At 46.8% G+C, this 24,004-nt stretch overlaps 1 protein-coding gene across 5 annotated transcripts in view; it reads left to right on the plus strand.

The window, feature by feature from the left end:
• Positions 1 to 24,004, plus strand: part of SRGAP2 (SLIT-ROBO Rho GTPase activating protein 2) — a 93,271-nt gene that overhangs the window by 16,836 nt on the left and 52,431 nt on the right. For all 5 annotated transcript variants that reach the window (XM_056511130.1, XM_056511131.1, XM_056511132.1 and 2 more), the window contains exons 2-3: positions 13,330 to 13,522; positions 22,193 to 22,355. In XM_056511130.1, the coding sequence (XP_056367105.1) occupies positions 13,330 to 13,522; positions 22,193 to 22,355 (356 nt within the window). The remainder of the gene's footprint in view (positions 1 to 13,329; positions 13,523 to 22,192; positions 22,356 to 24,004) is intronic.

Here is a 24,004-nt window from a genome sequence, read left to right on the forward strand (position 1 = left end):
CTCCACCTCAGTATAAAAAACTTCTCTACCTTTATTTTCTCAAGGAGGATGGAGAAACTTCCAACCCTGTCTTTGTGCTGGTTATGCAGGAACCTCTGGGCTCTGCAAAGCCTCCTGGTGATTTTTGGTTTTTCTGTGCTGGGTTGTTGGGCTGGTTGCTTGGTTTGGGTGTGTTGTTTTCAGTCCCTGCTCAATGAACCCACACAAACATTCCTGGCTCTGCAGAGGAGCCTTTGCTGCTGTTCCCTGTTGGTTTTGGCTGGGCTTGTCCCCAGGGGCTCCTCTGCCACATGGCTGAGGCTTCACATATCCTGGGTGAATCAGTCACACCCACTGCAGGTACCTGTGCTTGCTTTTCCTCCTGCCCCAGTGGCTTTGAGAAATCTCAGTTTAAACCTGAGCAGCTGCTGGAAGGTGTCCCTGCCCATCAGCAGGATGGGCTTTGGGCTCCAACCCAAACCTTCCAACCCAAACCAGCCTGGGGGTCTGGGAATCGATTAAATTTGGATTTTTTTAATATATTTTTAGCAATATTTTCTGGGTCTGAACTAGGTGTAGTGGCACCATGCAAGTGAAAAATGAATGGTGTTAATCAGGGCTCAGATCTGAGCTGTGCAGAGCAGACCCAAACCTCAGTCTCAGGCTGCATGGAAAGTGCAGGACATGGTGTTTCATTTCAGGGAATGCTGGGTTGACTCTCTTCTCCAGTTGATGCTGGGAATCCAGATTCTGATACTCTGGCTTCAAATTATTCCAAGTTTTATTTATGCAAATGTGTCTAAAATACAGGGATTTTTTTCCTTTTGATACCTAGTACGTGGTGGGCTGCACATGAATTTCTTTGGAAAAAGCTTTTTTTGGAAACTAGGTGATTTTTCCCCAGGGGAGCTAGGATGGGATCAGAGAAGAAATGAAAGAAATTCAGATGAAGACCTAAATTTTATTGTAGAAGTTACTGCTGTACAAAGACTGGGCAGAGCCCTGTGTATCTTCCAAACAGTGTATGCAGTAAAGTCTTTTATTGAACCTTGAGTCATTTATTGTAAATGCTGGAGCAGTATAAATGGTTTCTAAATGATAAAGCACACGTGGATGTGTGTAAAGAGGAGGATCTGAATTTTAATGTCAGTTCTCTGACAAAGGCTTATGAAAAATAAGCATCTCCTTGTTCTTCACTGGTCTAAGCTGTGCTGATTAATGGGTGTTGCTGTAGCTGACAATGAACTGATAGAAAAATGATGATTCACATAATTTGAGCTTTGCAGGCTCTGTCAAATGTTCATTTCTTCCTTTACAAGAGGTGCTGTGGAGTAAAATGTGAGTTCCTTTTGAGGCAGCAGTGCTGCACTTCTACAGCTGAATATTTATACCTGAAGGAATTAGTGCTGTGGATTAGATAGGAAAATCCTGCCTGGGATAGCTTTGCTTTCATTGAGTATTCCTGGTGTAAATTCCTTTTGAATGTGAACAGACTGAGCCAGAGAGCAACAGGGAGACTGAGGGAGACTGAAGCCTTTTTTTTAAAAAACATAAATGTGTTTTGTGGTTTTCAGTTAGGCTCCTGTCTGGCTTTTAGGTGTGTTGTATCTGAATTAAAACAATGCTCCAATTTGATTTCTTATGCAAACAGTTGAGGCTGGTTTATCATGAGCTCTCCTGCCAGCTGAAGGCATTACTTTGATTTTATGGGATGTTTTAATGGCAGGAGTTGGTGGGGAAAATGAGAGGCTGCTCTGGAGGAAAGGAGCTCTGTCATCTCTGTCCACTGGGACCCTGGGCAAACAGCCTGGCCCTTTTTGATGTTGTTCAAGTGTCTGTAATGATGCTCATTATTCACCTCCCCTGGAATGCTCAGGGTTAATTAATAGCCCTGAAAACCTCCCAGAAATGCACACAGGGCCTGGCACTGCCAGCTCCTGTACATTTGACTCACCCTGGTGACTCGTGGGGACAGTCAGTGTCCTGCTGTCCATGAGAGCCTGTCCTGCAGGGAGGAGGGAAGGAAGATCTCCATGGTGCAGCTGGCCAGGGCCAGGGGCTGCTGGCCTGCCCCAGGCTGGGCTGCTCGGGACAGACCAGGTGGGTTCACCTGAGCTGGGGGGACGTGCTGCTGCCACCAGGGAAGGGTCTTCATTCCCAGGATTTCACCTCTGGAATGGTGGGACTAACCCAAGTTAGTCACTCTTATATAATTACTGGATTTTTAAATGAAGCCTCATCCTATTCTCTCTCCTTTTTTTTTTTTATTTTTATTTTTAATTTTTTAAATATCTTTAGTTAAATTGGTTTTGCTTCTTTTTAGCACAAAACAAGGATGGAAATTGTTCCATGTGATTAAAAAACCAACCCCAGGTGTGTCTGGCTTTCCCCTCTCTGCCTGGAATTTGGCAGCCTGCTGGAAAGTGATTTTGAAACTGGGTTTGCTTTGCTGTGCTTGAGGAGTGTTTACATGTCCCCTTTTGTTCCTCTCTTCATTTCTTTCTCAATCATTTATTCATGTTAACATGTTGGGTACCAGAGAGGAGAGGGAGGCAAAGAAATCCTGAGGTGAAATTCAATTAGACACTGGCATTAATCATTCTGTTTGTATCTCTAAATATCTGACATAATTCACCAAAGGAGCTTCTTTTAATTGCAGAGATTAAGGCATGTAAGTTGTAAATTGCCACTTTTGTTCTAGCAATTTTATTCATTTAACAAATACACTTGATGTTACTTTGCATGAAATAATTGTGTAAGAAATTAACTCTCAAGTCTCATGAATTGGGAAGAAATAGTGATTTTTTTTTTTTAATATTTATGCTGTTTCTGGGTTTTGCATCCCAGATTCTTTTAGCACCTCCAAACTCTGAGCACCCTTAACAGATAAAAATTATCATATCAAATTAACTAAGTTTTTGCAGAGGCAGGTGGGAATTGGGTCTGGGGGCTGTTCTGAAGGAATGCTGAGCACTGTGGATGCTGCTCTGGAATGGGCACTCTGGGGGCTGAAATTGGGATTCCTGAAGTGAACTGAGGCACTGAGAGCATGTGGAACAGAAACTCTTGAAATAAGCCAGGAAAGCACAGAAACTCCAACAGGAGCTGGGAGAAATGTGCCAGAATTGTTTTTAAAATTAGAAAGTAAAAAACCCAATCCTTTCTCTTAACCCTAAAATCCTGCATCAGAGCAGTTGGGAGAAATGTGCCAGAATTGTTTTTAAAACAATAAAGGATTGGGGTTTTTTCTTTCTTTTAACCCTAAAATCTTGCATCAGAGTTGAGATAAATGTGCCAGAATTGGTTTTAAAATAAGAAAGGATTGGGTTTTTTTTCTTTCTCTTAACCCTAAAATTCTGCATCAGAGTTGGGAAAAATGTGCCAGAATTGTTTTTAAAATAAGAAAATGTTTTTTTTTCTTAACCCTAAAATCTTGCATCAGAGTTGAGAGAAATGTGCCAGGAATGTTTTTTAAAATTAGAAAGTAAAAAACCCAATCCGTTCTCTTAACCCTAAAATCCTGCATCAGAGTTGGGAGAAATGTGCCAGAATTGTTTTTAAAACAATAAAGGATTGGGGTTTTTTCTTTCTTTTAACCCTAAAGTCCTGCATCAGAGTTGAGATAAATGTGCCAGAATTGGTTTTAAAATAAGAAAGGATTGGGTTTTTTTTCTTTCTCTTAACCCTAAAATTCTGCATCAGAGTTGGGAAAAATGTGCCAGAATTGTTTTTAAAATAAGAAAATGTTTTTTTTTCTTAACCCTAAAATCCTGCATCAGAGTTGGGAGAAATGTGCCAGAATTGTTTTTAAAACAATAAAGGATTGGGGTTTTTTCTTTCTTTTAACCCTAAAATCCTGCATCAGAGGAGTTGGGGAAAATGTGCCAGAAATGTTTTTAAAATAAGAAAAGATGGGTTTTTTGCTTTCTCTTAGCCCTAAAATCCTGCATCAGAGGAGTTGGGAGAAATGTGCCAGAATTGTTTTTAAAACAAGAAAGGATTGGGGTTTTTTTCCTTTCTCTTAACCCTAAAATATTGCATCAGAGTTGGGAGAAATGTGCCAGAATTCTTTTTAAAATAAGAAAAGATTGGTTGTTTTTTTTTTCTTTCTCTTAACCCTGAAATCCTGCATCAGAGATTTGGGGCAAAAGAAAACTACAGCCAAATATTTTGGGCTGTTTTGTGAGGAGTTTTGGCTCCCATGGCTCCAGGGCTGTGTTTTGGGGAGAGGGAAGTTCCTGAGCCCTGCTCAGAGCTGTGCCCTGGGATGTGCCTGAGCTGCTGAGCTTTTGTCTCCTGGACCTGTTCTGCTGCCTCTTCCTGCTGGATTTATTCTAGAATAAATAAACAGATTTTTCTGTCGAGAGCAGTGCAGCCTCTCCCTGTCCAGAGGAACCTGAGGTGCTTTGTGAGTTCCACATTCTTCATTCAGATCTGCTCTGCAGGGAACCCTGGCTGCCTCCTTCCCTCCCTCCCCACACCCTGGCAGCTCTTGGCTTGCAGATGAATGATTTTTATTTTTATTTATTATTTTTATTTTTATTTTTATTTTTATTTTTATTTTTATTTTTATTTTTATTTTTATTTTTATTTTTATTTTTATTTATTCTTATTTATTATTATTATTTATTATTTTTATTCTTATTTATTGTTATTATTATCGTTATTATTATTATTATAATCATCATTATTATCATTATTATTATTAGTGTCCTGTTTCCTGCAGGCAGTTTCTCTGCATTTCCCACATTTTGGGGCAGTTGGATTCACTTTTGCTCTCTGATGCTCTATGAAGGCTCAGGGTTGATCACTGCTCAGCAACCTTCTCCAAACTGGATATTTTTTTATTATACCTTCATAACTATTTTTTTTTAAATTATTTTGATGTTTAAGGTGTTAAAGAGTGGTGTTGGAAGTGGAGGGTGATGGGGTTGGGGTGGTCCAGGGGCTGCTGGAGGAGCAGGAGTTGAACTTTGCTTCCTTGGAGTGTGAGCCTTGTGCAACACCCTCTGGAAATCCCCACTCCTGCCCTCCCTCCCAGAAACACGCTGCATTTTTACTTTTTAGTCATAACCAGCCTTGGTTTTGTGAGAAATCAGGAGGAATTTGGTTTAAATGTGTCCAGCACATGCTTAGCATCACTCCTGCTGGGAGTAACTGGAAGCAAACCTCCAGTTCCTTGCACTGATAACACCTTTCTTTTCTTTCTTTTTTCTTTTTTTTTTTCTTTTTTTTTTTTTTTTTTTGTGGTTAGCACAGCAGGGTTTGAGGGAAGAATCTTTTCTTCCTGGAAGAAAGGTTTGGGTGAGCAGTAGGAGAGTGTGATGGAAAATATCTGAGTTTGGTGCCTCAGAGGGAATTGGTTTGCCCTGGGCCAGAAGCAGAAAGGGAACTAAAGCAGGAAAAAAAACCCCTTTATATTAAAAATATTCTCCAAATTTTTGGCCATCTCTGCAGTGTTGGTTTTGTCACCCTGCAGGAGAGGAAACCATTGAAACAGCTATGAAAAATTTGTTTGGAGAACATATTATTCCAGGTTGTTCAGTGGGCCCAAAGCAATTCCTCCTCCCAGGGCCACACAACACTCACTGTGCTCATTACAGGAGGCTACAAAGAGTTTTTTTAGTTCAAATTTTTCTCTGAATCTTGAAAAGATGAACTAGGGGATGTGTATGTGTGTGTTGTCTTTGATTACAATAATAGCCTGTGTGTCAAAATGACTTTAAAATTGTTTATTCTGTAATTCCATACTGCAGAACAGTGATAAAATGTAATTTTACTACTTGCCCATGGTGTTTTTTCCAGCATTCAGAAATTGGGAAAGCACAAGCAAAGCTTTGCCTGAGGTTTTTTAATTTTGGCTTGGTGTCAGTTGGGGGAAAACCTTTAACTGAGTACAGACAATCCTAAAATAGCTGTGAAACTTCCTGGAGAGGAGGAGCTGCAGTGCTCCTGCTGTTTGCACGTGGGTATTTGAAATGTATTGATAAACTTTTATTTCTTTTGAGTAAACAGTTGTAGAAGCTAAAAATAGATTATTATTACCTGATGTACTCAAACATGTTGCCCTTATCAGGCTTGTTTTGAGGAGTTGCTCACGTTCTGCTGGTGGAATTGGGGCCATGAATCCCTGCCCAGGGGAATTTAATCTGAGTTCTGGTTTTAAACATCCTCCCCAAAAGTCAACAGCATGGGCTGTGTTTTGATGATAGCAAAGGGGAAAAAAAAAGAAAAATTAACATTGAATTTGAATACTGGATGGATTAAATACCTTGGCAGCTTTGTTAACATGGTTAATTACAGAATTTTGAGCATCTACTTGAAAAGCTCTGCAGGTCTGAAGCCTCCCATCAGTTTGCAGCCTGGGAATATCAGATGAGTGCTGTGTTTGGGTTTTTTTTTTTTTTTGTGTGGAATGGAAAAGCAATGTCCAGGCTGGCTGTGGTCAGTGGAATTCTTTAAAGTTAGATTTTCCAGACCCCAGCAGACCCAGGGCAGATGCAGCAGCTCCTGCAGTGGCACTTGTGTGGTGCCTGCAGAAGCTGGGAGCCCCAGGTAATTAGTGATGCACATAAATTAGGGTGTAGGTGTGGAAATAAAAGCTGAATGTCCTCAGTTCTTCCCTGAGACCGAGACCAGCCTTAATTTTTGCTTTTAAGCACGTCTGGCGTCCCCTCCTTTCACTTATTAATGCAAATCTCTGAGCACTCGTCCTGCACCGCCCAACAATTTCATCAATCTCTGTTGGAAAGTATTTCCAAAGAAAGAAATTCCCCAAAACCTGAAAATTTCAGCCCCAAAAACCTGGAAATTTTAGCCCCAAAATCCTGGGAATTTTATGACCCAAACCCCAGGAATTCTGGCCCCAAAAACCTGGAAATTTCAGCCCCCAAATCCTGGGAATTTCATGACCCAAACCCCAGGAATTCTGGCCCCAAAAACCTGGAAATTTCAGCCCCCAAATCCTGGGAATTTCATGACCCAAACCCCAGGAATTCTGGCCCCAAAAACCTGGAAATTTCAGCCCCAAAATCCTGGGAATTTTATGACCCAAACCCCAGGAATTCTGGCCCCAAAAACCTGGAAATTTCAGCCCCCAAATCCTGGGAATTTTATGACCCAAACCCCAGGAATTCTGGCCCCAAAAACCTGGAAATTTCAGCCCCCAAATCCTGGGAATTTTATGACCCAAACCCCAGGAATTCTGGCCCCAAAAACCTGGAAATTTCAGCCCCAAAATCCTGGGAATTTTATGACCCAAACCCAAGGAATTCTGGCCCCAAATACCTTCTTTTTATATACACTATATAAGGACCCTAATCAGCAGCACCCCCCAGGGGAGGAGAGGCAGCCTCAAAATCCTGGGAATTTCAGCACCAAAATTGTGGAATTCTGGCCCCAAAATCCTGGGAATTCCAAGCTTAGAACTCTCAGAATTTCAGCCTAAAAATCTTGGGAATTCCTGCCCCAAAATCCTGGGAAGCTCAGAATTCTCAGAATTTCAGCCTGAAAATCTTGGGAATTTTAGCTTCAAAATCCTGGGAATTTCAGCCCCAAAATCCTGGGAATTTTATGACCCAAACCCTTGGAATTCCCAAAGAATTTCTCTCCAGCTCTGTTTATATATTTATAACTACAAAGGGATTCTTGTCAGTTTGTGTTACCCACTGCTGTTATTTCTCAAGTGGAATATCTGGCTGTAGAAAGGATATTTACCTTTTCCAGGGCTTACAGTGGTTGTGAACCTGAATCTCCCTCCTGGCTCTGGTCTTAAACAAAAGGCTGTATTTTCTCCTCTTATATCATTTTCACATCAAAGCCAAGCTTTTAGATTACCAGGGAGATTTTTAAGGCTGTGATGATCAACAGCTTTTGGTTGGTGGCACAGCTCGTTCCCCTGAATTTGGCTGTTAATATATAAAGGCTTTTCTAAATCATTAAACCTCATAAAGTCATGTTGGGGCTGCTGGGCTGGGCCTGTCATTAGTCACAGCCCTGTTTGTAATCATGTACCAATAAAAATAGTGAGAAGTACCAAGTCCTTCACTCTTGGACTACAGCCTCTCATATGTGATGGCAGGAGAAATGTGAATAATTTAGTGATGTGGTAAGAACATGTCAAAATATGTGATTCAGCACATTCTCTGCAAGTTACTTGTATATTTAAACAGTTATTGCTTTTACTCACAAGTTGTAGTGTTGGATGGTTTTAACTTTTGGGAGCTGAATGGAGTGTTGGCTTCTAACTCAGCTGTAATCTTTAATTTGACTTCCCTGCAGTCTCCAAAGGTGGATACCCAGACATCTCATTCTGGTGTTCAGCACTGAGTGTTGGCAGCTTCCAGGAGATGGGGCTTGAAAAAGGATGAGGCACAAGATCTAAAATCAGTGCTCCAGCTTTGTCTGAAGTGGAGATTTCATTCATTTTGGCTTTTCTTGCCTTTCCTGCGCTGTGGGGAGGCTGGAAGGCAATCTTGTGCTGGGCTGGGTGTGCAGTTTAGCGTGGTTCCTTCTTAGTCTGGGCTAACTGAGCCCCACAGCCCGTGGGCTGCCACCTCCCCATCCCAGGCTGGGTCCTGCTGTGCCATTCCCCATTGCTGGAGGTGTTCAGGGCCAGGCTGGATGGGGCTGGAGCCCCCTGGGAGGTGCCCTTGCACATGGAATGGGATGAGCTTTAGGGTCCCTTCCATCCCCCAGCTCCACCAACACAGCAGGGTTCTGCAGAGCTGCTGGCAGGAATTTTTTCACAAGCAGTTCCCCTGGTCCCGTGGCAGTGCCATGGGATGGGGATGCTGGATTTTGCAGCTGGATTTGCAGCTGGCTCTGCAGCTGGATCCGTGTGGGTGAGGTGAGAGCCTGGCTGCTCATCTGGGCGGGAGCTGGGCCTTGGTGCCTCTGTTCTGCTGCCATCCCACTCCTTTCCCAAGCCTGTCATCCTCTGATGCTCGTGGCACTGGGGCTGGGGCGGGGAGTCCTTGGGAAAGCCACGCTGTGGGTGCAGGAGATGGGGGAGATACTGGGCTGGGGCTCAGAGTGCTGCTGTGGGGTTCACCCTGCTCTGGGGGGGCTCAGAGTGCCTGCTCTGGGGTTCACCCTGCTCTGGGGGGGGCTCAGAGTGCCTGCTCTGGGGGGGGCTCAGAGTGCCTGCTCTGGGGGGGCTCAGAGTGCTGCTGTGGGGTTCACCCTGCTCTGGGGGGGCTCCCCCTGCTCTGGGGGGTTCCCTCCTGCTCTGGAGGCTCACCCTGCTCTGGGGCTCACCCTGCTGCCCCCCAGCTCCAGCAGCTCCAGCTTAGCCCTGGGGAGAGCTGAAGCCCTTCCTGGGGAGGGACTGATCCTGCTCAGAGCAGCAGTGCTCTGAAGGAGGGCTCTGAGATCACTGCCCAGTGACTGTGGGGGGAATGAACACCTTGGTACAGATTTGGTTCCATATTCCGACTTTATAGGATGTTTAACCCTTAAAAAGTGAGTTTGGGAAATTCTTCTTCCAGAAGGTGAAGGCTGGGTGCTGTACCAGAGCAAGGTGCAGTCCAGGCAGTGTGGATATCCCACTGCTCCAGGTGGAACTGTTTGATGAAAACACCAATTCCTGCCAGCAGCTCTGCAGAACTCTGCTGTGTTTGGTGGAGTTTGAGGATGCTGAGGATCATGGAATGGATGCTGTGGGATGGAAGGAACCTTCCAGGGTGCTCCAGGCTCCATCCAGCACTTGAACACTTCCAGGGATGGGGCAGACACAGCTGCTCTGGGTGGAAAATGGGACTAAAAAATACAGAAGGCAGAAGATCCTTCCTTACCCTCTGAATTCATTATAAACTGGACCTGCCTCCTGTGTGCTACATGGAATCTTGAAAAGGTGGTTGCAGGATGGATTAAAGTCAAGTCATCCTGCCCAGGATTATACAATGGTCTGTCCCTCAGTGACCAGGTGACTTTATGATCTGGTGATGGAAATGAATAAATGGATGGTTTGAAGTGGATGGAAAACTTTTCTGTGGCCACTGAGGATGTTTGCATTATTGTTGTGAGCTTGAAATAGAGCAGACAGAATTCAGCCATACAGGGCAAGGTTTACAGTAAGAATACCTGGTGTTTAATCCTAATTTTGCCACTGGCACTTCCACCTTGAATTCAGCGTGTGCTTATTCACCTTCAGGGGTTGGGGAGGTTGTTCCTTGTCTTCAGCATCACAGTGGGTGGGATCCCAAGCTTGAAGCAAAGGAGGGGGAAAGGCATTTTTGGTGTTTAAAGTGGCTGTTAACCTAATAACCTGTGCAAATTAAAAGATGCAGAAGCAGTGGATTCGGGGCTGGAGTGGTTGTTGTGACTGGAGACATGAAAAGGTCCCGTGTAATTCGGTGACCCTGGGTTAGAGCACGGGGATGTGCTCGGAGCAGGAAAAAAATACCTTCAGCTTGTGTAAGCAGTGGGAAAACAAGCAGACACTTTATACTCTGGAAAGCCCAGTAAGCCTCAGGAAATTCCTGCATTCTTGATTTTATTTTGTGGCAGAGGACTGCGGGGTGTGTGTTTGAAAGATGAGCAAGGTTGCCTCGATAAGCCGGGCTGAATGGTTCATTGTTCTCTGCGGGAGCCCGATCAGCTGTCGCTGCTCCCTCCAAAACACTGCCTTTATTTGTGTTAAAAGTGCTGATCTCGCATTTCACACCGAAGGAGGAGTTGCTGCCTCTCGGTGCTGTTCAGTGGGAGCTGTGTGTGGTGTCCCACCTCGGGAGCTGCGTTGGGATTTTCTGATTCAAACACTCCTGCTCTGCTGATCTTGTCTTTGGGAGCTGCTGGTTTGTTGGAACTGGTCCTTTGTAGTTCTACTTTTGTTCCAGAAGGTGGTTTTCCAATTGAGATCACTGTGGAGAATGTCCAGTTTTACTGGGTTGTTGCCCTCATAAAATAAAAATCCATCAATTGAGGCACAGAGGAGGGTCAGCCCGTGATCTGCCAGAATCTGGTATTTACCATCCCTACCCCAATCCTCTTCTCTAACAAGGTGTCTGCTGCTCATCCATGCTAAGAGGGTTACTGACTTCCAAAAAAATGCACACATAAAAACATCACAGGCAAAACTTGCTGCATTTGAATCCTGACTCTTAGCAGAAAACAGCAGCTCAGGTATTTTCTTTGTGGGATCCCTTTCAGTGAGTCCTCAGCTTACTAAAATCAGTGTCCTTTGTCCAGTAGCTTCTGAAAAGGTCCCAGAGTTGTTTCTGTGTTGGGAACATCCCTTTTGGTGAGGAAAGGGTGGAGGAGAAAGCACAAAGGGAGGAAGAGCTTTCTAATGCTTCTTGTGTTGAAGGATGTTCCTTTTGGGATATCAGACCCGCAGGTGAGTGTCAGGTGAAGGATCAGGAGAGCTGAGGATTGCAGCAAGGAAACACCACCTCCCTGGCAATTTTTGGTGCTGTTATCACCTCTGAATGGCAAAGCCTCAGGTGGGATGGGGGTGTCTGGTTTGCATTTCCCTGGTGACCCCACACATGAGTGGGGGCATCCCTGAGCCTGGGGAAGCAGCAGAGCTGGAGTGGTTTAGGTTGAAGAAGTGCACAGACAGCTCTGGTTGATGTATTTGCCTCTAGCTGTGTTTCCTGATGAGGAAACACAGGTTTGCTGGGTTTTAAGATTCTCTTCTGGGAAAAAAAATAAACCTGACCAGCTTTGCCCCCACATTACAGTGTTGACTCCTCCCTTTCAACAACCTTGCTGGCAGCAAAAGCCTGAAGTTTGAGAAGTTTGGAACAACCAAATTCAGTTCTAATCAAGGTCATCTTTAAGCTTAAAAACTCCACATTTGTGCAGCTTTTTTTTTTTTATTTATTTTTTTTTTCTTTTTGGCAAGCCTGACTGGGAGCCGTGTTTCCATACATGTGGTTTGGGTTTGGGAGTCCCTAAAATAAAGATGTGGGGGTTTGTTCAGGGCAAATCCCGGATTCCCTAAAACTGTTCCTGCAGATGTGAGCACGATCCAAGGCAACTGATCCTGGGAGTGCATGGCAGCAGGGAAACCATGAAGGTCCAGTCCAGATGTTTTTTTTATTTTTTTTCTTTTCCCTGGGCAAAGAGACAAACTGACAGAGCAGCCAAGCTGCTCTCTGTGATTTTCTGTATTTCAGGAATCAGCGGTTGATCTCTAAAAAATCTGGATTTGGGAAATTCTCCCTCCCCGCCTTGCCTGGTGTGATGGAGTTGTGGGCGCCTGCAGTCGCAGTGTGGAGGTGTGAGGAAAGCTGTGAAACCTGAAATTTTTATTGCTGGTTCTGGGTTCAGCCTGGAACAGCACATCCTGGAAAAACCTTTGGAGGGAGCAGCGCTCGCAGTCAGGCCATGGCAGATCTCTGCAGTTTCACTGCTCAGAGACCTTTAGATGAAAGGGCAGATTTTATTGATTTCATGTTGAGTTTATTGCCTGTGTAAAAGCCAAATAGGCTTTGCTGGCTGCATCACTGAATATTTCTGCATTTTTAGGCTGGGGCTGACACACTTCTGCTGTGTTTTCTTGCCCTGTTTGACTGTGAGTGAGTCATTCTACTATTCTGCCCCTCAAATTCAGGATCAGTGGGATGAGGAGAGCATGGAGCTGATGTTTCATGTTTGTAAAATGCTTGAAAACTGTTTGTAAAATGTTGTGTTAACATAGAGACATTCATAATAATTATGCTGTGATTATTATGAATATATATTAATAATTAATTATAATATTAACACCTATATCTGTGGGCTTTATGGAGTTCTTAGATGGAGATATGTTACTTGCAGATATTTTAGAAGGAAAAGGAGCCTTCCTGGAGATGATTCCCTAATGGGAAGTGCTCTGGTGTTGGCTCTCCAGAGGGGTTTCTTCTTCTCTTTCATGGCTTGGTTTATAATGAGCTGCACAGCTGGAGACTCAGGAACAAACTGAATAATCTGAATTTGGTGCCTTTGGGGAGTGCCCCAGAATGTGCAATGTCTTGTTTCTGCATCAGGAGTAGTTTGCAGAGGAATTTGATAGAAATTCCCTGAAGGGGTTTGCTGAGCTGACGTGGGGGATTGCAGCATTCAGTCCTTTTTCCAGACTGAGATTCAGTACATTTTTAGGCAGTGACCGTTCCCTCCCCGTGCCAAAAATGCACTTGACACTTGTAACTGATGCACTTTTCAGCAACAAAGCTTTGCTGAGCACCAGGCTGCGGGACTGGGGATGGATTTCCTGCAGCTGGTGTGCCCAAGATGCAGACAGAGTTAATCACCACCAGGCTGGCACTAACGAGGGAACACAATTTAAAGATGTTTTGCTGCAGGATTGTGATGGTGTTTTCTGTTGGGATTGTGTTTAATCTGCAGTGCTTTTGTTTGTTGCAGAGATCCGTGCCCAGTTGGTAGAGCAGCTGAAATGCCTTGACCAGCAGTGTGAGCTCCGGGTCCAGTTACTGCAGGACTTGCAGGATTTCTTCCGCAAGAAGGCAGAGATTGAGATGGATTACTCCAGGAATTTGGAGAAGTTGGCTGAGAGATTCCTGGCTAAAACCAGGAGCACCAAAGACCAGCAATTCAAGTAGAGTATTTGCCTTTTGTTTCTGCCCCTTTTTTCCCTCCTGCTGTAGATTTGATTGCAAGGACAGGAATGGAAGGAGAGTTGTTGGAGTGAATGTAGGCACCAGCTCTGAGCTCCAGAGCCAAACCTTGCCCAGGTTTGTGTTGGCCACAGAAGCCATTCCCTGGTTCTGGGAGCTCATTCATGTCAGTAATTCCTGGTAGGCTGAGAGAGAATGGGATGTAAGAACTGGAATGTGCCAAAGGAGTCATTTTCTCAGGAAAGATGGGCAAAGCTGTGTGCCAGATTTGATGGACAAAGCCAGGATTTCCTTCAGTGTCAGTGGCTTTGCTTTTCTGAAGGGAAGCTGTTCCCAATCTGTTCCCTGCTGTCAGTTCTGCGTTTTTGGGATCCCACACACGCTCTGTGTGGGAGTTGTGTTGCAGCTCTGCTACTATCACTTCAAACAGCAGGGAAATAAGGCCAGTAGCACTTCCAGAGAGAGCTGTGCCTCTGTGGGTGGGGGAATCCCTGGGTACGAGCTGGTGGCACTCAGTTAAAATCTGAACGTGTCCTTACTGACAATCTCTTGACTCTTCTGCTGGAAACATCATTTACAGGCAGGTCTGCCCGTGCTGCTGGGCTTCTTGCTGGATGTTTTTTCTCCTGAGTTGGGATGGCTGATGCAGATGGAGCTTGGTTCCCTGGGTTCCCATCCTCCTGGGGTGCTTTTCCCAGGAGCAGGGGCTGCAGGAGGGGTTTGGGGGCCAGGAAGGGCTGCAGGGCACGGCCACGTGAGCCCAGCCTTGTTGGGCTGTGTTGTCAGGGCAGCAGCTGGGGAAAACACAGAGCAGCAGCAGCAGCCCTGGGACCTGAATCATTTGTGCTTGGGCCGTTTTGGGCTGAGAGGATCCATCTGGGGCTGCCCCCGCCCAGGCTCAGCGTCAGTGCTCGGGTGGGGGCGTTCTGCTGTTTGTGTTGTTGTTGCTGTGTGTGCAGGGATGTGGGGACACTGCTGCTTCCCGTTTCCAGCAGCTCTTTGTGGGAGCCATTAAGGAGGCACCGTTTGAGTTTCCTGCCTGCACAGCTTTGATGTGATTCCCTTCAGCTCTCACTTAGAGCACACGTTGTGCTGTGCTCTCAGGAAAGGCTGGCTCCAGAGCTGAGCTGGGGAAGAGTTATTCTGCATATCCACAGTCTGAAGGGTTTTTTTCTTTTCCTTTGCTTAGAGTGAAAGTGTTGTTACAACTATAAACTGTGCACATCCTGCAGGTGCCTTTAAGATGGCACTGAAGAGATGATGTCTCGAATGACAATTTTCCTCTGCAGTATCATCAGTGGTTTCAGTTGATTTTGTTGTTATTTCTGGTGAAAATTGGGGTGATTTACTTTATATTACATGATATGAAGCAAGCCATCAGAAACACCTCTGTATTCAGCTTGAGGAGGTGGCACAGAACTTACCTTTTGCTTGGGGATTTAGAATTAATTTATCATGTGGAGATTCTGACCAGAGTAGAACAGAATCCTGCTGGATTTGCAGGGAGAGGGCTGGTGCTGCTCAGGCTCCTGATTTCACTTCAGCAGCAGATTGCTCCTGCCAGAAAAACACCTTGCTGTTGGAATATGGCATCCCTGCAAGGTCTGAGTCCTAAATACACAAATTGATTTGGTCAAGAGTCCAGTTAAGAGAAAAACAAGATAAATTGTGAGGCTGCTGGGTGTGTGGGCAGTGCTGGTCAGCAGTGGCACAGGTCAGGCTGGCCATGCTGAACTCATTTGGTCATTTGTGTGCTGGCTGTGCCAGAATGCCACAGGCATCCAGCAGTTCCCACTGTCACCAGCTGTCCCCAGTGCTGCTGTGCCTGAATCACAGGCACTGCCGTGGCTGCCACCTCCCGTGGGGATGCTGGAGCTGGAATCCCATTGGGAGCCCCCCATTTGATCAAAGGCAGCCATCAGCTCCCTGCTCCTAGGATTGCACGTCTGGGAGAGCAGCCTGCTCTGTAATTGCCTGCCTCTGACCCTATAAATACCCCATAATAGGCTGCTCTCCCCAGAAGCTGGTAATTATGTCAGAAGGTGCCGTATCATCCCTGCTCCCCACGGCACATCCCGTGTTTAGATCTCCTGACACAGGGCTGGCAGGAAGTCTGGCAGCATCCACCCTGTCATTTGCATGGATGTGCTTTCCTGCTCTGCAGCTGGGCTGGAACTGGGACTTGGGCTGGCCCCTGCAGCTGGAGTCTGTGGGTTCTTCACACAGTGTGGGAGGTGCAGGCTTCCCCAAGCCTGCTGAGGTTTATTTGGTTTGTTTCTCTTAGATGTGGCTGTCTCAGAGTTGATCAGGTGGCCACGTTTGCCTTGAATCACAGGATGGTTTGAGTAGGAAGGGACCTTAAAGCTCACCTAGGACTCCTTCCACTATCCCAGCTTGCTCCTAGCCCAGCCTTGGACACCTCCAGGGATGGGGCAGCCACAGCTCCTCTGGGAAACCAGTTTCTTACAGGAAAGAATTTATCCCAATAAATATCCCTTCTAAACCTGCCCTCTGTCAGTTTGAAGTGATTCCTCTTGTCCTCTCCCTCCAGCCCCGTGTGAATCATCTCTCTCCATCTTTCACCAGCTCCTTCAGGCCCTGCAAGGGCACAGTCAGGTCACCCAGAGCTTCTCTTCTCCATCCCGTCCCAGCCCAGCTCTGTGATCCCATCCCAGCCCAGCTCTGTGCTCCCGTCCCAGCCCAGCTCTGTGATCCCGTCCCAGCCCAGCTCTGTGCTCCCGTCCCAGCCCAGCTCTGTGCTCCCGTCCCAGCCCAGCTCAGTGATCCCGTCCAAGCCCAGCTCTGTGCTCCCGTCCCAGCCCAGCTCTGTGCTCCCGTCCCAGCCCAGCTCTGTGCTCCCGTCCCAGCCCAGCTCTGTGCTCCCGTCCCAGCCCAGCTCTGTGCTCCCGTCCCAGCCCAGCTCTGTGCTCCCGTCCCAGCCCAGCTCTGTGCTCCCGTCCCAGCCCAGCTCAGTGATCCCGTCCCAGCCCAGCTCAGTGATCCCGTCCCAGCCCAGCTCTGTGCTCCCGTCCCAGCCCAGCTCAGTGATCCCGTCCCAGCCCAGCTCTGTGCTCCCGTCCCAGCCCAGCTCAGTGATCCCGTCCCAGCCCAGCTCTGTGATGCCGTCCCAGCCCAGCTCTGTGATCCCGTCCAAGCCCAGCTCTGTGATCCCGTCCCAGCCCAGCTCTGTGCTCCCGTCCCAGCCCAGCTCTGTGCTCCCGTCCCAGCCCAGCTCTGTGCTCCCGTCCCAGCCCAGCTCTGTGCTCCCGTCCGAGCCCAGCTCTGTGCTCCCGTCCGAGCCCAGCTCTGTGCTCCCGTCCGAGCCCAGCTCTGTGCTCCCGTCCGAGCCCAGCTCTGTGATCCCGTCCGAGCCCAGCTCTGTGATCCCGTCCAAGCCCAGCTCTGTGATCCCATCCAAGCCCAGCTCTGTGATCCCGTCCCAGCCCAGCTCTGTGCTCCCGTCCAAGCCCAGCTCTGTGCTCCCGTCCCAGCCCAGCTCTGTGCTCCCGTCCCAGCCCAGCTCTGTGCTCCCGTCCCAGCCCAGCTCTGTGATCCCGTCCCAGCCCAGCTCTGTGATCCCGTCCAAGCCCAGCTCTGTGCTCCCGTCCCAGCCCAGCTCTGTGATCCCGTCCAAGCCCAGCTCTGTGATCCCGTCCAAGCCCAGCTCTGTGATCCCATCCAAGCCCAGTTCTGTGATCCCATCCAAGCCCAGCTCTGTGCTCCCGTCCCAGCCCAGCTCTGTGCTCCCGTCCCAGCCCAGCTCTGTGCTCCCGTCCCAGCCCAGCTCTGTGCTCCCGTCCCAGCCCAGCTCTGTGCTCCCGTCCCAGCCCAGCTCTGTGCTCCCGTCCAAGCCCAGCTCTGTGATCCCGTCCAAGCCCAGCTCTGTGATCCCGTCCGAGCCCAGCTCTGTGATCCCATCCAAGCCCAGCTCTGTGATCCCGTCCGAGCCCAGCTCTGTGATCCCGTCCCAGCCCAGCTCTGTGATCCCGTCCCAGCCCAGCTCTGTGATCCCGTCCCAGCCCAGCTCTGTGATCCCGTCCCAGCCCAGCTCTGTGCTCCCGTCCCAGCCCAGCTCTGTGCTCCCGTCCCAGCCCAGCTCTCCATCCCATACAAACCCAGCTCTCTATCCCATACAAACCCAGTTCTCTGATCCCATCCAAGCCCAGCTCTCCATCCCATACAAACCCAGCTCTCTCAGCCTTTCCTTGCAGGAGAGTTTTCCTCTTGGCTTTTGAGCTGGAAGTGGGTCTGGGCTGAAAGGGGGCCCTACCCTGCTCAGTTTGAAGCTTCACTGGAGCACCTTAAAATGATTTACAGGGGTAGGTGTGTGTTACCTCATCTGATGTCCCTGAGGAAGGGGAACAGATTGGTTTAGCCAGGGTGACACAGGAGTTGATGGCACTTGGATACAGCCCAGGTTTTACTTGCTTTCAACTGGCTGTTAGACCTCACTGTGCCTCTTCTCTTCTAAAAATGTTTGTTTTTTTTTTTTTAATTAGGCTATTAAACAGAATATTCATACACAATATTTGTTGTGTCATATATATTTCAACATCTGCTGGTAAATATCCTTTCAAAGCCCAAGTCCTGTGGCTGCTACAGGAGTTTGTTTGTGCCAGGTTTGGTACCTGAGGTGTAAATCAGAGCATCCTTCTCACAGGTGGCTCTTGGATCTGGGGGTGACTTCCAGCCCCCCAAAAAAGGCTCTGTCCACCTGCACTCAGACCCTGGGACCTCCAACCCCAGCCTTCAGTTCTGCTATTTTATGTGATTTTTGTCCTGGAGGCATTTGCCTATTGAAATCATCAATCAACAGTATGAAAACCATGGCAAATCTTGAGTGATTGCTTTTGAGGGAGAAAATGGAAAAAGAAAATAGGGAAAAAAAAAAAAAAAAAAAAAAAAAAAAAAAGCAGCAATGCTATTTTAAGGCCATATTTTAAATCAAGCTAATCTTTGGAAGCAGGATCCTGAGTAGCAATTGTCAGCTGGAGAGCTGAATGTCCAGGATATCCCAGCATGAAATTCAGATGGCTTTCTGGCAGCCTTTGCCTTCAAGTAAAAGATGCAGAGTAAGTCTGGCAACCTTCAGGCTGAGCACTTGTAAACAACAGATGTTCATAACTGGAATCTTTTGGAAGAGAAGGGCAGGGAGCAGCATGGATGTCCATGCTTGTAATTCCCAAAATTTGCAGTTAACACTGAGCTGTGTCAGGGAAAATCAAATGTGAGTTTGAATGAGCTGCTTGCAAGTTCAGCTTTAATTTTCCTAAAATTAAAGTGATTTCTGTAAAGCAGGGATGATACAGGTTGTGAGGGAGGAATTAACAAAAGCATTTGGATCACTTGGGCTTCACTTAATTATTTTTAATAATAATAATAAACATTGTCATAGGCTATTTTTGTGGTTCTTTTTGCTGCAACTCAGTCCTGCAGGTTTTATTCTGAGCCTGTCAAATAACCCCATTTGGAAGGTTTTTGTAGGCATTAAACATTCATTGATTCAGTGACCTCCATGAGAGCACAGAGCCAGGGATGCATGAGCAGCAGAAATGGATGTGAAACCTCAGGGAGGGTTTTTGTACTCTTTTCCATCACCTCAGTGATGCTGATCTCACAGCACTGCTGTGATTGCTGCCTCTCTTGCCACTGCAGACGACAGAATTCAGGGAGTGCTGCAGAAGTATCCAGAGGAATTAATTAAATTAATTAATTAAATCCCTGCTCTCACCCTTGGCCCAGCTCCAGCTCTGAGGGTTTGCAGAGTTGAGTGTCCTGGGGTGCACCAGCTTTGGAAAAGCCTCTTGGACACATCTAGGGAAAACCTGAATGTTTGGGGGGATCAGGAGGTGGAACAGGAGATTTCAGGGCAGTTTTCTGTTGCTATGGGCAGTGGGACATCCCTTGCAGAAGGACCCTTCATCAGGACAGGGCAAGGAGTGATGGGTTCAAACTGAGGGGGTTTGGGTGAGAAATTGGGAAGGAATTCTCCCTGTGAGGGTGATGATGCCCTGGCACAGCTGTGGCTGCCCCTGGATCCCTGGCAGTGCCCAAGGCCAGGCTGGACAGGACCCTTTTCATCAGTGATATTTTCATTCTCACCCCATTCATTCCTTTGTCTTTGTGGGTGTGGTTTTCTTTTTTTTTTTTAATTATTATTTTTATTTATTTTTTTTATTTGAATCTGTTTTGTAAGATGACTTTTCTCCTATTTCCTTGCAATGCCCAGCTCAGCATCACTGGTGTCTGTCTCTCCCCTGCTTGCCTTGAAGCAGATCAATCTTGGGTTGTCTGCAAGTCCCTTGTATGAATGAGTAATTTAATTAAGATACTTGAGACTCAATCTTCCCTTATGATCTTTTTGAGACCCAGCTGAAGCCTTTGAAGTGGAAGCTGTGCAGGACCTGATCAAGATAACACCCAAGTAACCACAGAGCTTCATCATTTGTGGTTCCCTAAAAATCTGTGCAGCTTCCTCTTCCTGCTGCAGCCCCCCTTGCTGTGATCTGCTGTAATTTAGGCTAACCTAAACAAACCTCCACACTCACTATCACCACACCATCTTCAACCAGTGCTTGAAATAAACCTGGCTCTTGGCATCTCCTTCCTCCTGCTCATGGGGGAAGTTTGAGCCAAGAAGTTGCTGTCAGTGTGAAGGCACCAGCACTCTGGGAAAGTTGATGTTCCCACCCTGAAGTTTTTGGGTTGATCTCATCAGTTTTACCTCCCCAGGGTGAGGGGACTCTGTCCCTCTGCAGGGTGTGGGGATGGAGCTGGGGGTGGTTGTGCCCACCAGTCCCTACTGGGATTTTTCCCTTTTCCATCCCTGCTCTGTGGTGCCCTGGGCTGGGAGCTGCCTCTGCCAGCCCCAGGGTTGAAATGGTTGGTGGGGATCCCAGTTTGCTCCCTGCTCTGGTGAGGATTGAGGAGGTTCTGGTGTGAGCAGGTCTGGAGCTGCTGCTCCCAGCTGGGAACCTGCACCCATGTCCCAGGAGAAGCTGCAGAGCTTTAAAAATTAATGTGTGTGAAGTTTTAGAGGGTGCTTGGGAGCTTAAAGCAGCTCTTTCCTGTTTCATTTCTGCCTTGAATATCTGCTGGGAGCATCATCACTAGCAAATAATGGAGAGGTTTTCCTCCCTTCCCTGCTGTGAAAACTCTGGATCTGAACAAAAGCAAGTTCCAGCAAGGCACTGAAAGGGTTACTGAGAACCAAGAGACAGCAAGAAATGAAAGGAATTTAAAATGAGAATCTGGCAGTGTGTGGTGTGAGCATCCCCAAGGTGCCAGTCCTGGGGAGGATTTTTTGGGGAGGTTTTCCTGCAGGATGGAACCAGCACAGAGCAAAACTTCCCTGCCCAGCCCTTCCTGCTGCTGTCAACTCCTGCAGTTCTTCCCTTCCCTTGGGGAATCCTGCTCCTTCCTGAGGGTTCTCCCAGCTCTCCTCCAGGCTGGGGATGGAGCAGGAATGGGGCTCCCAGGGGTTTGAGGCAGGATTTTGGTCGGAGGTTGTTGTTTTGGTTTTTTTTTTGTTGTTGTTCCTATGTTTCATTCCCAAACTGGTCATGGTAGCTGGGTAATTTCCACTTGTAGCTCTGCCAGCTTTAGAGGGCAGTCAGTGGGTGAAGCAGCCTGGATCACAAGCTGCAGCCAGTCCTGAGCTTCCCAATTTATTTCTTTTTTTAAGGAAAGACAAAAAAAAAAATCAAGGTCAGCTGTTCTGAAATTCTTTATCTAAAATTATCCACATTGCAGCACAAATCCAACTGGTGTCATGAGAAGGGTAATGAAACTTGCCCTGGCTCAGTTTTCCCATTTTCCCAATGTTTCTTGCAGCAGAGATTGCTGCCCTTTCAAGTTCAGAATATTCCCTTTTCACTGGAAATTAAACTGCATTTCTTTTAGGAGGAAAGAAATCTGATAGAGTCTTGTACAATAATCAGGGAGAGCTCTGGCTTTGCACCAGAGCCAAGTATCTTTTTCAGATATCAGAAAGATTTATCTTTTCTAGATAAACATCATTGTGCTGTAAATGGATGGCAAGCAGAGCTGCAGAGAGATAAATGCTGCTCAGGCTCCACCTGTGGGATCCCAGCTTCCATCTGCCCTGAGAAACTTCTTCCTTCCACTCCATGAAATGCTGACCCAAATTAACCAAGGCTCCCCTCTCCTCTCCCCTGCTGCCCTTTGCTGAGAGAGGGTGGGGAAGGTTCCAAGATGAGAAAATGAAGCTGCATTTGGGAGTGCTGCTGTCTGTGGCTGGGGACAGATAGAGAATCCTTCCCCTAATGGGCTCTGCACAGGACACACAACATTTTGTTTCCTATGCAGATTCTGTTTGGCTCACTGGGTGCCTGAAATCTCTTTTATTGTGGTTAAGACCCAAATGCTTGAGACAGGGCTGTGAAACCTTCTGTCAGACACTGGAGCCATCTCCCTGCCTCCCTCAGGCTCTGATTTATGCACAAAATCCTGGATTCAAAGGGAAAAATGAAATCCTGCACTTGGCACACTGCAGCTTGCATTTGCAGGGGGCCAAAAGCTGCTGGCAATGTGGGGAAATGGAGCTGAGGGTTTATTTTCTGTACTCTGCTCAGCAGAGCTGCACTCACAGCCCCAGGATGGTGCTGGAATCCTGTTTTGTGTCCCTGCAGGAAGGATCAGAACGTGCTGTCACCTGTGAACTGCTGGAACCTGCTGCTCAACCAGGTGAAGAGGGAGAGCAGGGACCACACCACCCTCAGTGACATTTATCTCAACAACATCATCCCACGTTTTGTCCAGGTCAGCGAGGACTCAGGACGCCTCTTCAAGAAGGTAACAGAGCTCCAGCACATTTGGTTCCTCCAAAATACAATTTATCTCTGCTGCATCCATTTATTTGGGCATTTTTTTCCTCTTTGGGCTTGACTTGGATTTTTCCAGGCCTTTTCCCCAGTGTGGCCAGTTGAGATTTGTTGATCTAAATCAAGGCTGTGTTTTTTTCCTCTTAGCCTGCTCCACAGTTTTGTGTGGATGTTGCAAATTTAATTAAATAAGCAGAAACCTTCCCAGTTTGACTCTGAACATTAGTCAAGAAAAGCTCTTTAAAGACAGAATTTTATCTGCCATGGAGAAATTGCTGTTCAAAGAAAAATTAGGGAGAATTCCTGCTATGCTAGATAATAAAAGGACATATTGTCCTTATCTGGGAAAAGGAGAAAACACAGCTGAGGTCTCCTTTGTTTGCCTTGTCCCCTTGATTTCCACCTGGGAAGGAAGGTGGGACAGTGTGGGAGGGTTTTGCTATTAGGAATCTGTTCTTGCAGTTAAAGAAACGTGATCTGGAGGCTTTGAAAGTGCTCAGGGTGATGCCTGGTCCCTGCAGGGATTTACCAGTGGCTGCACATCTGCTCCTTCCTGGTGGAATCATTGCAAATCTTCACTTTGAAAAGCCATTTATTTCTCTGCCCCCTCTCCCAGCCCCTGCAACCTGAGTTATTTCTGCTCTTGCAAGGCCTGGAGAAGGGTTGTTCAGGTATTTCTTATTTTCTGTCCAAAAAAAAAAATCCAACAAAAAGCAGTTTGTCCAGGCTGTTGGAAAATGAACAACTCTTGATATTGTGAATTTTCATGTCAAGGTGCACTTGGAGGAGCAGCACCTGGATGTGTCACCTGGAGAGTGCTCCAGCAGGGTTTGGTGGCTCTGATTTCTCTGGGACAACAAAATCTGTGCTGTTCCCTCCCTCCTGCCTATTTCTGGAGTTTTTAATTTCACTTTCACATTCTGTTTCTCTTACACTTCATTTTTTTTTTTAAGTCACTGCCCAAGCAGAGGAGGAATCTTCTCCTTTCCAAGTAACATCACACTGAGGCCTTTTTGACCTTTTAAAACTTTCTGGTAATTACATTATGGTTGATTAGATACTTACACAGGATTATTGAATGGCAGTTACTCTTCAATTCCTCTAATCCCTCCAAAGGAGGAGTAATCTCCCTGCTGAATTTCAGCAGGGGCTGTGCTGGAATAAGGTGGCCTGGAAATTGGAAATTGATATAACCCCAGTTTGGCTGGAAATGGCAGCTTTATCTTCAGCTCCTTATAAAGCAGGGAAAACCTGTGTTTATACTTCATTCTGGACAGCAGAATAAAAATAAATAAATTACCAATCAACAGCAAAATACCATCCCTGGCTTGTTTCTGCCAGGCCAAGGGCAAACTCCACATGAATTTGTGCAAACAAAAGGCACTTGTTGCTAAATCCCAACTACTTGTTTGGCTCTTGGCCAGGAATACCAGCTTGGCTGGAGCCCAAATCAGGTGTTTGATTACAGCCCCACTTGTGCTGGCTGGTTAAAACCAAAAATTGCATCCTCTGTTATCTGGTGGCAGCTGATAAACAGAGAAATTTGGCTGATGTGGAGCCACTTGTGCTTCTTCACTGGAGTCTCTTCCCCTGCAGAGCTGCAAGAAGCAGCTGGAGCTG

This window comes from Oenanthe melanoleuca, chromosome 26 (genome assembly GCF_029582105.1).
Source record: "Oenanthe melanoleuca isolate GR-GAL-2019-014 chromosome 26, OMel1.0, whole genome shotgun sequence".
In the NCBI taxonomy this organism is placed as follows: Eukaryota; Metazoa; Chordata; class Aves; order Passeriformes; family Muscicapidae; genus Oenanthe; species Oenanthe melanoleuca.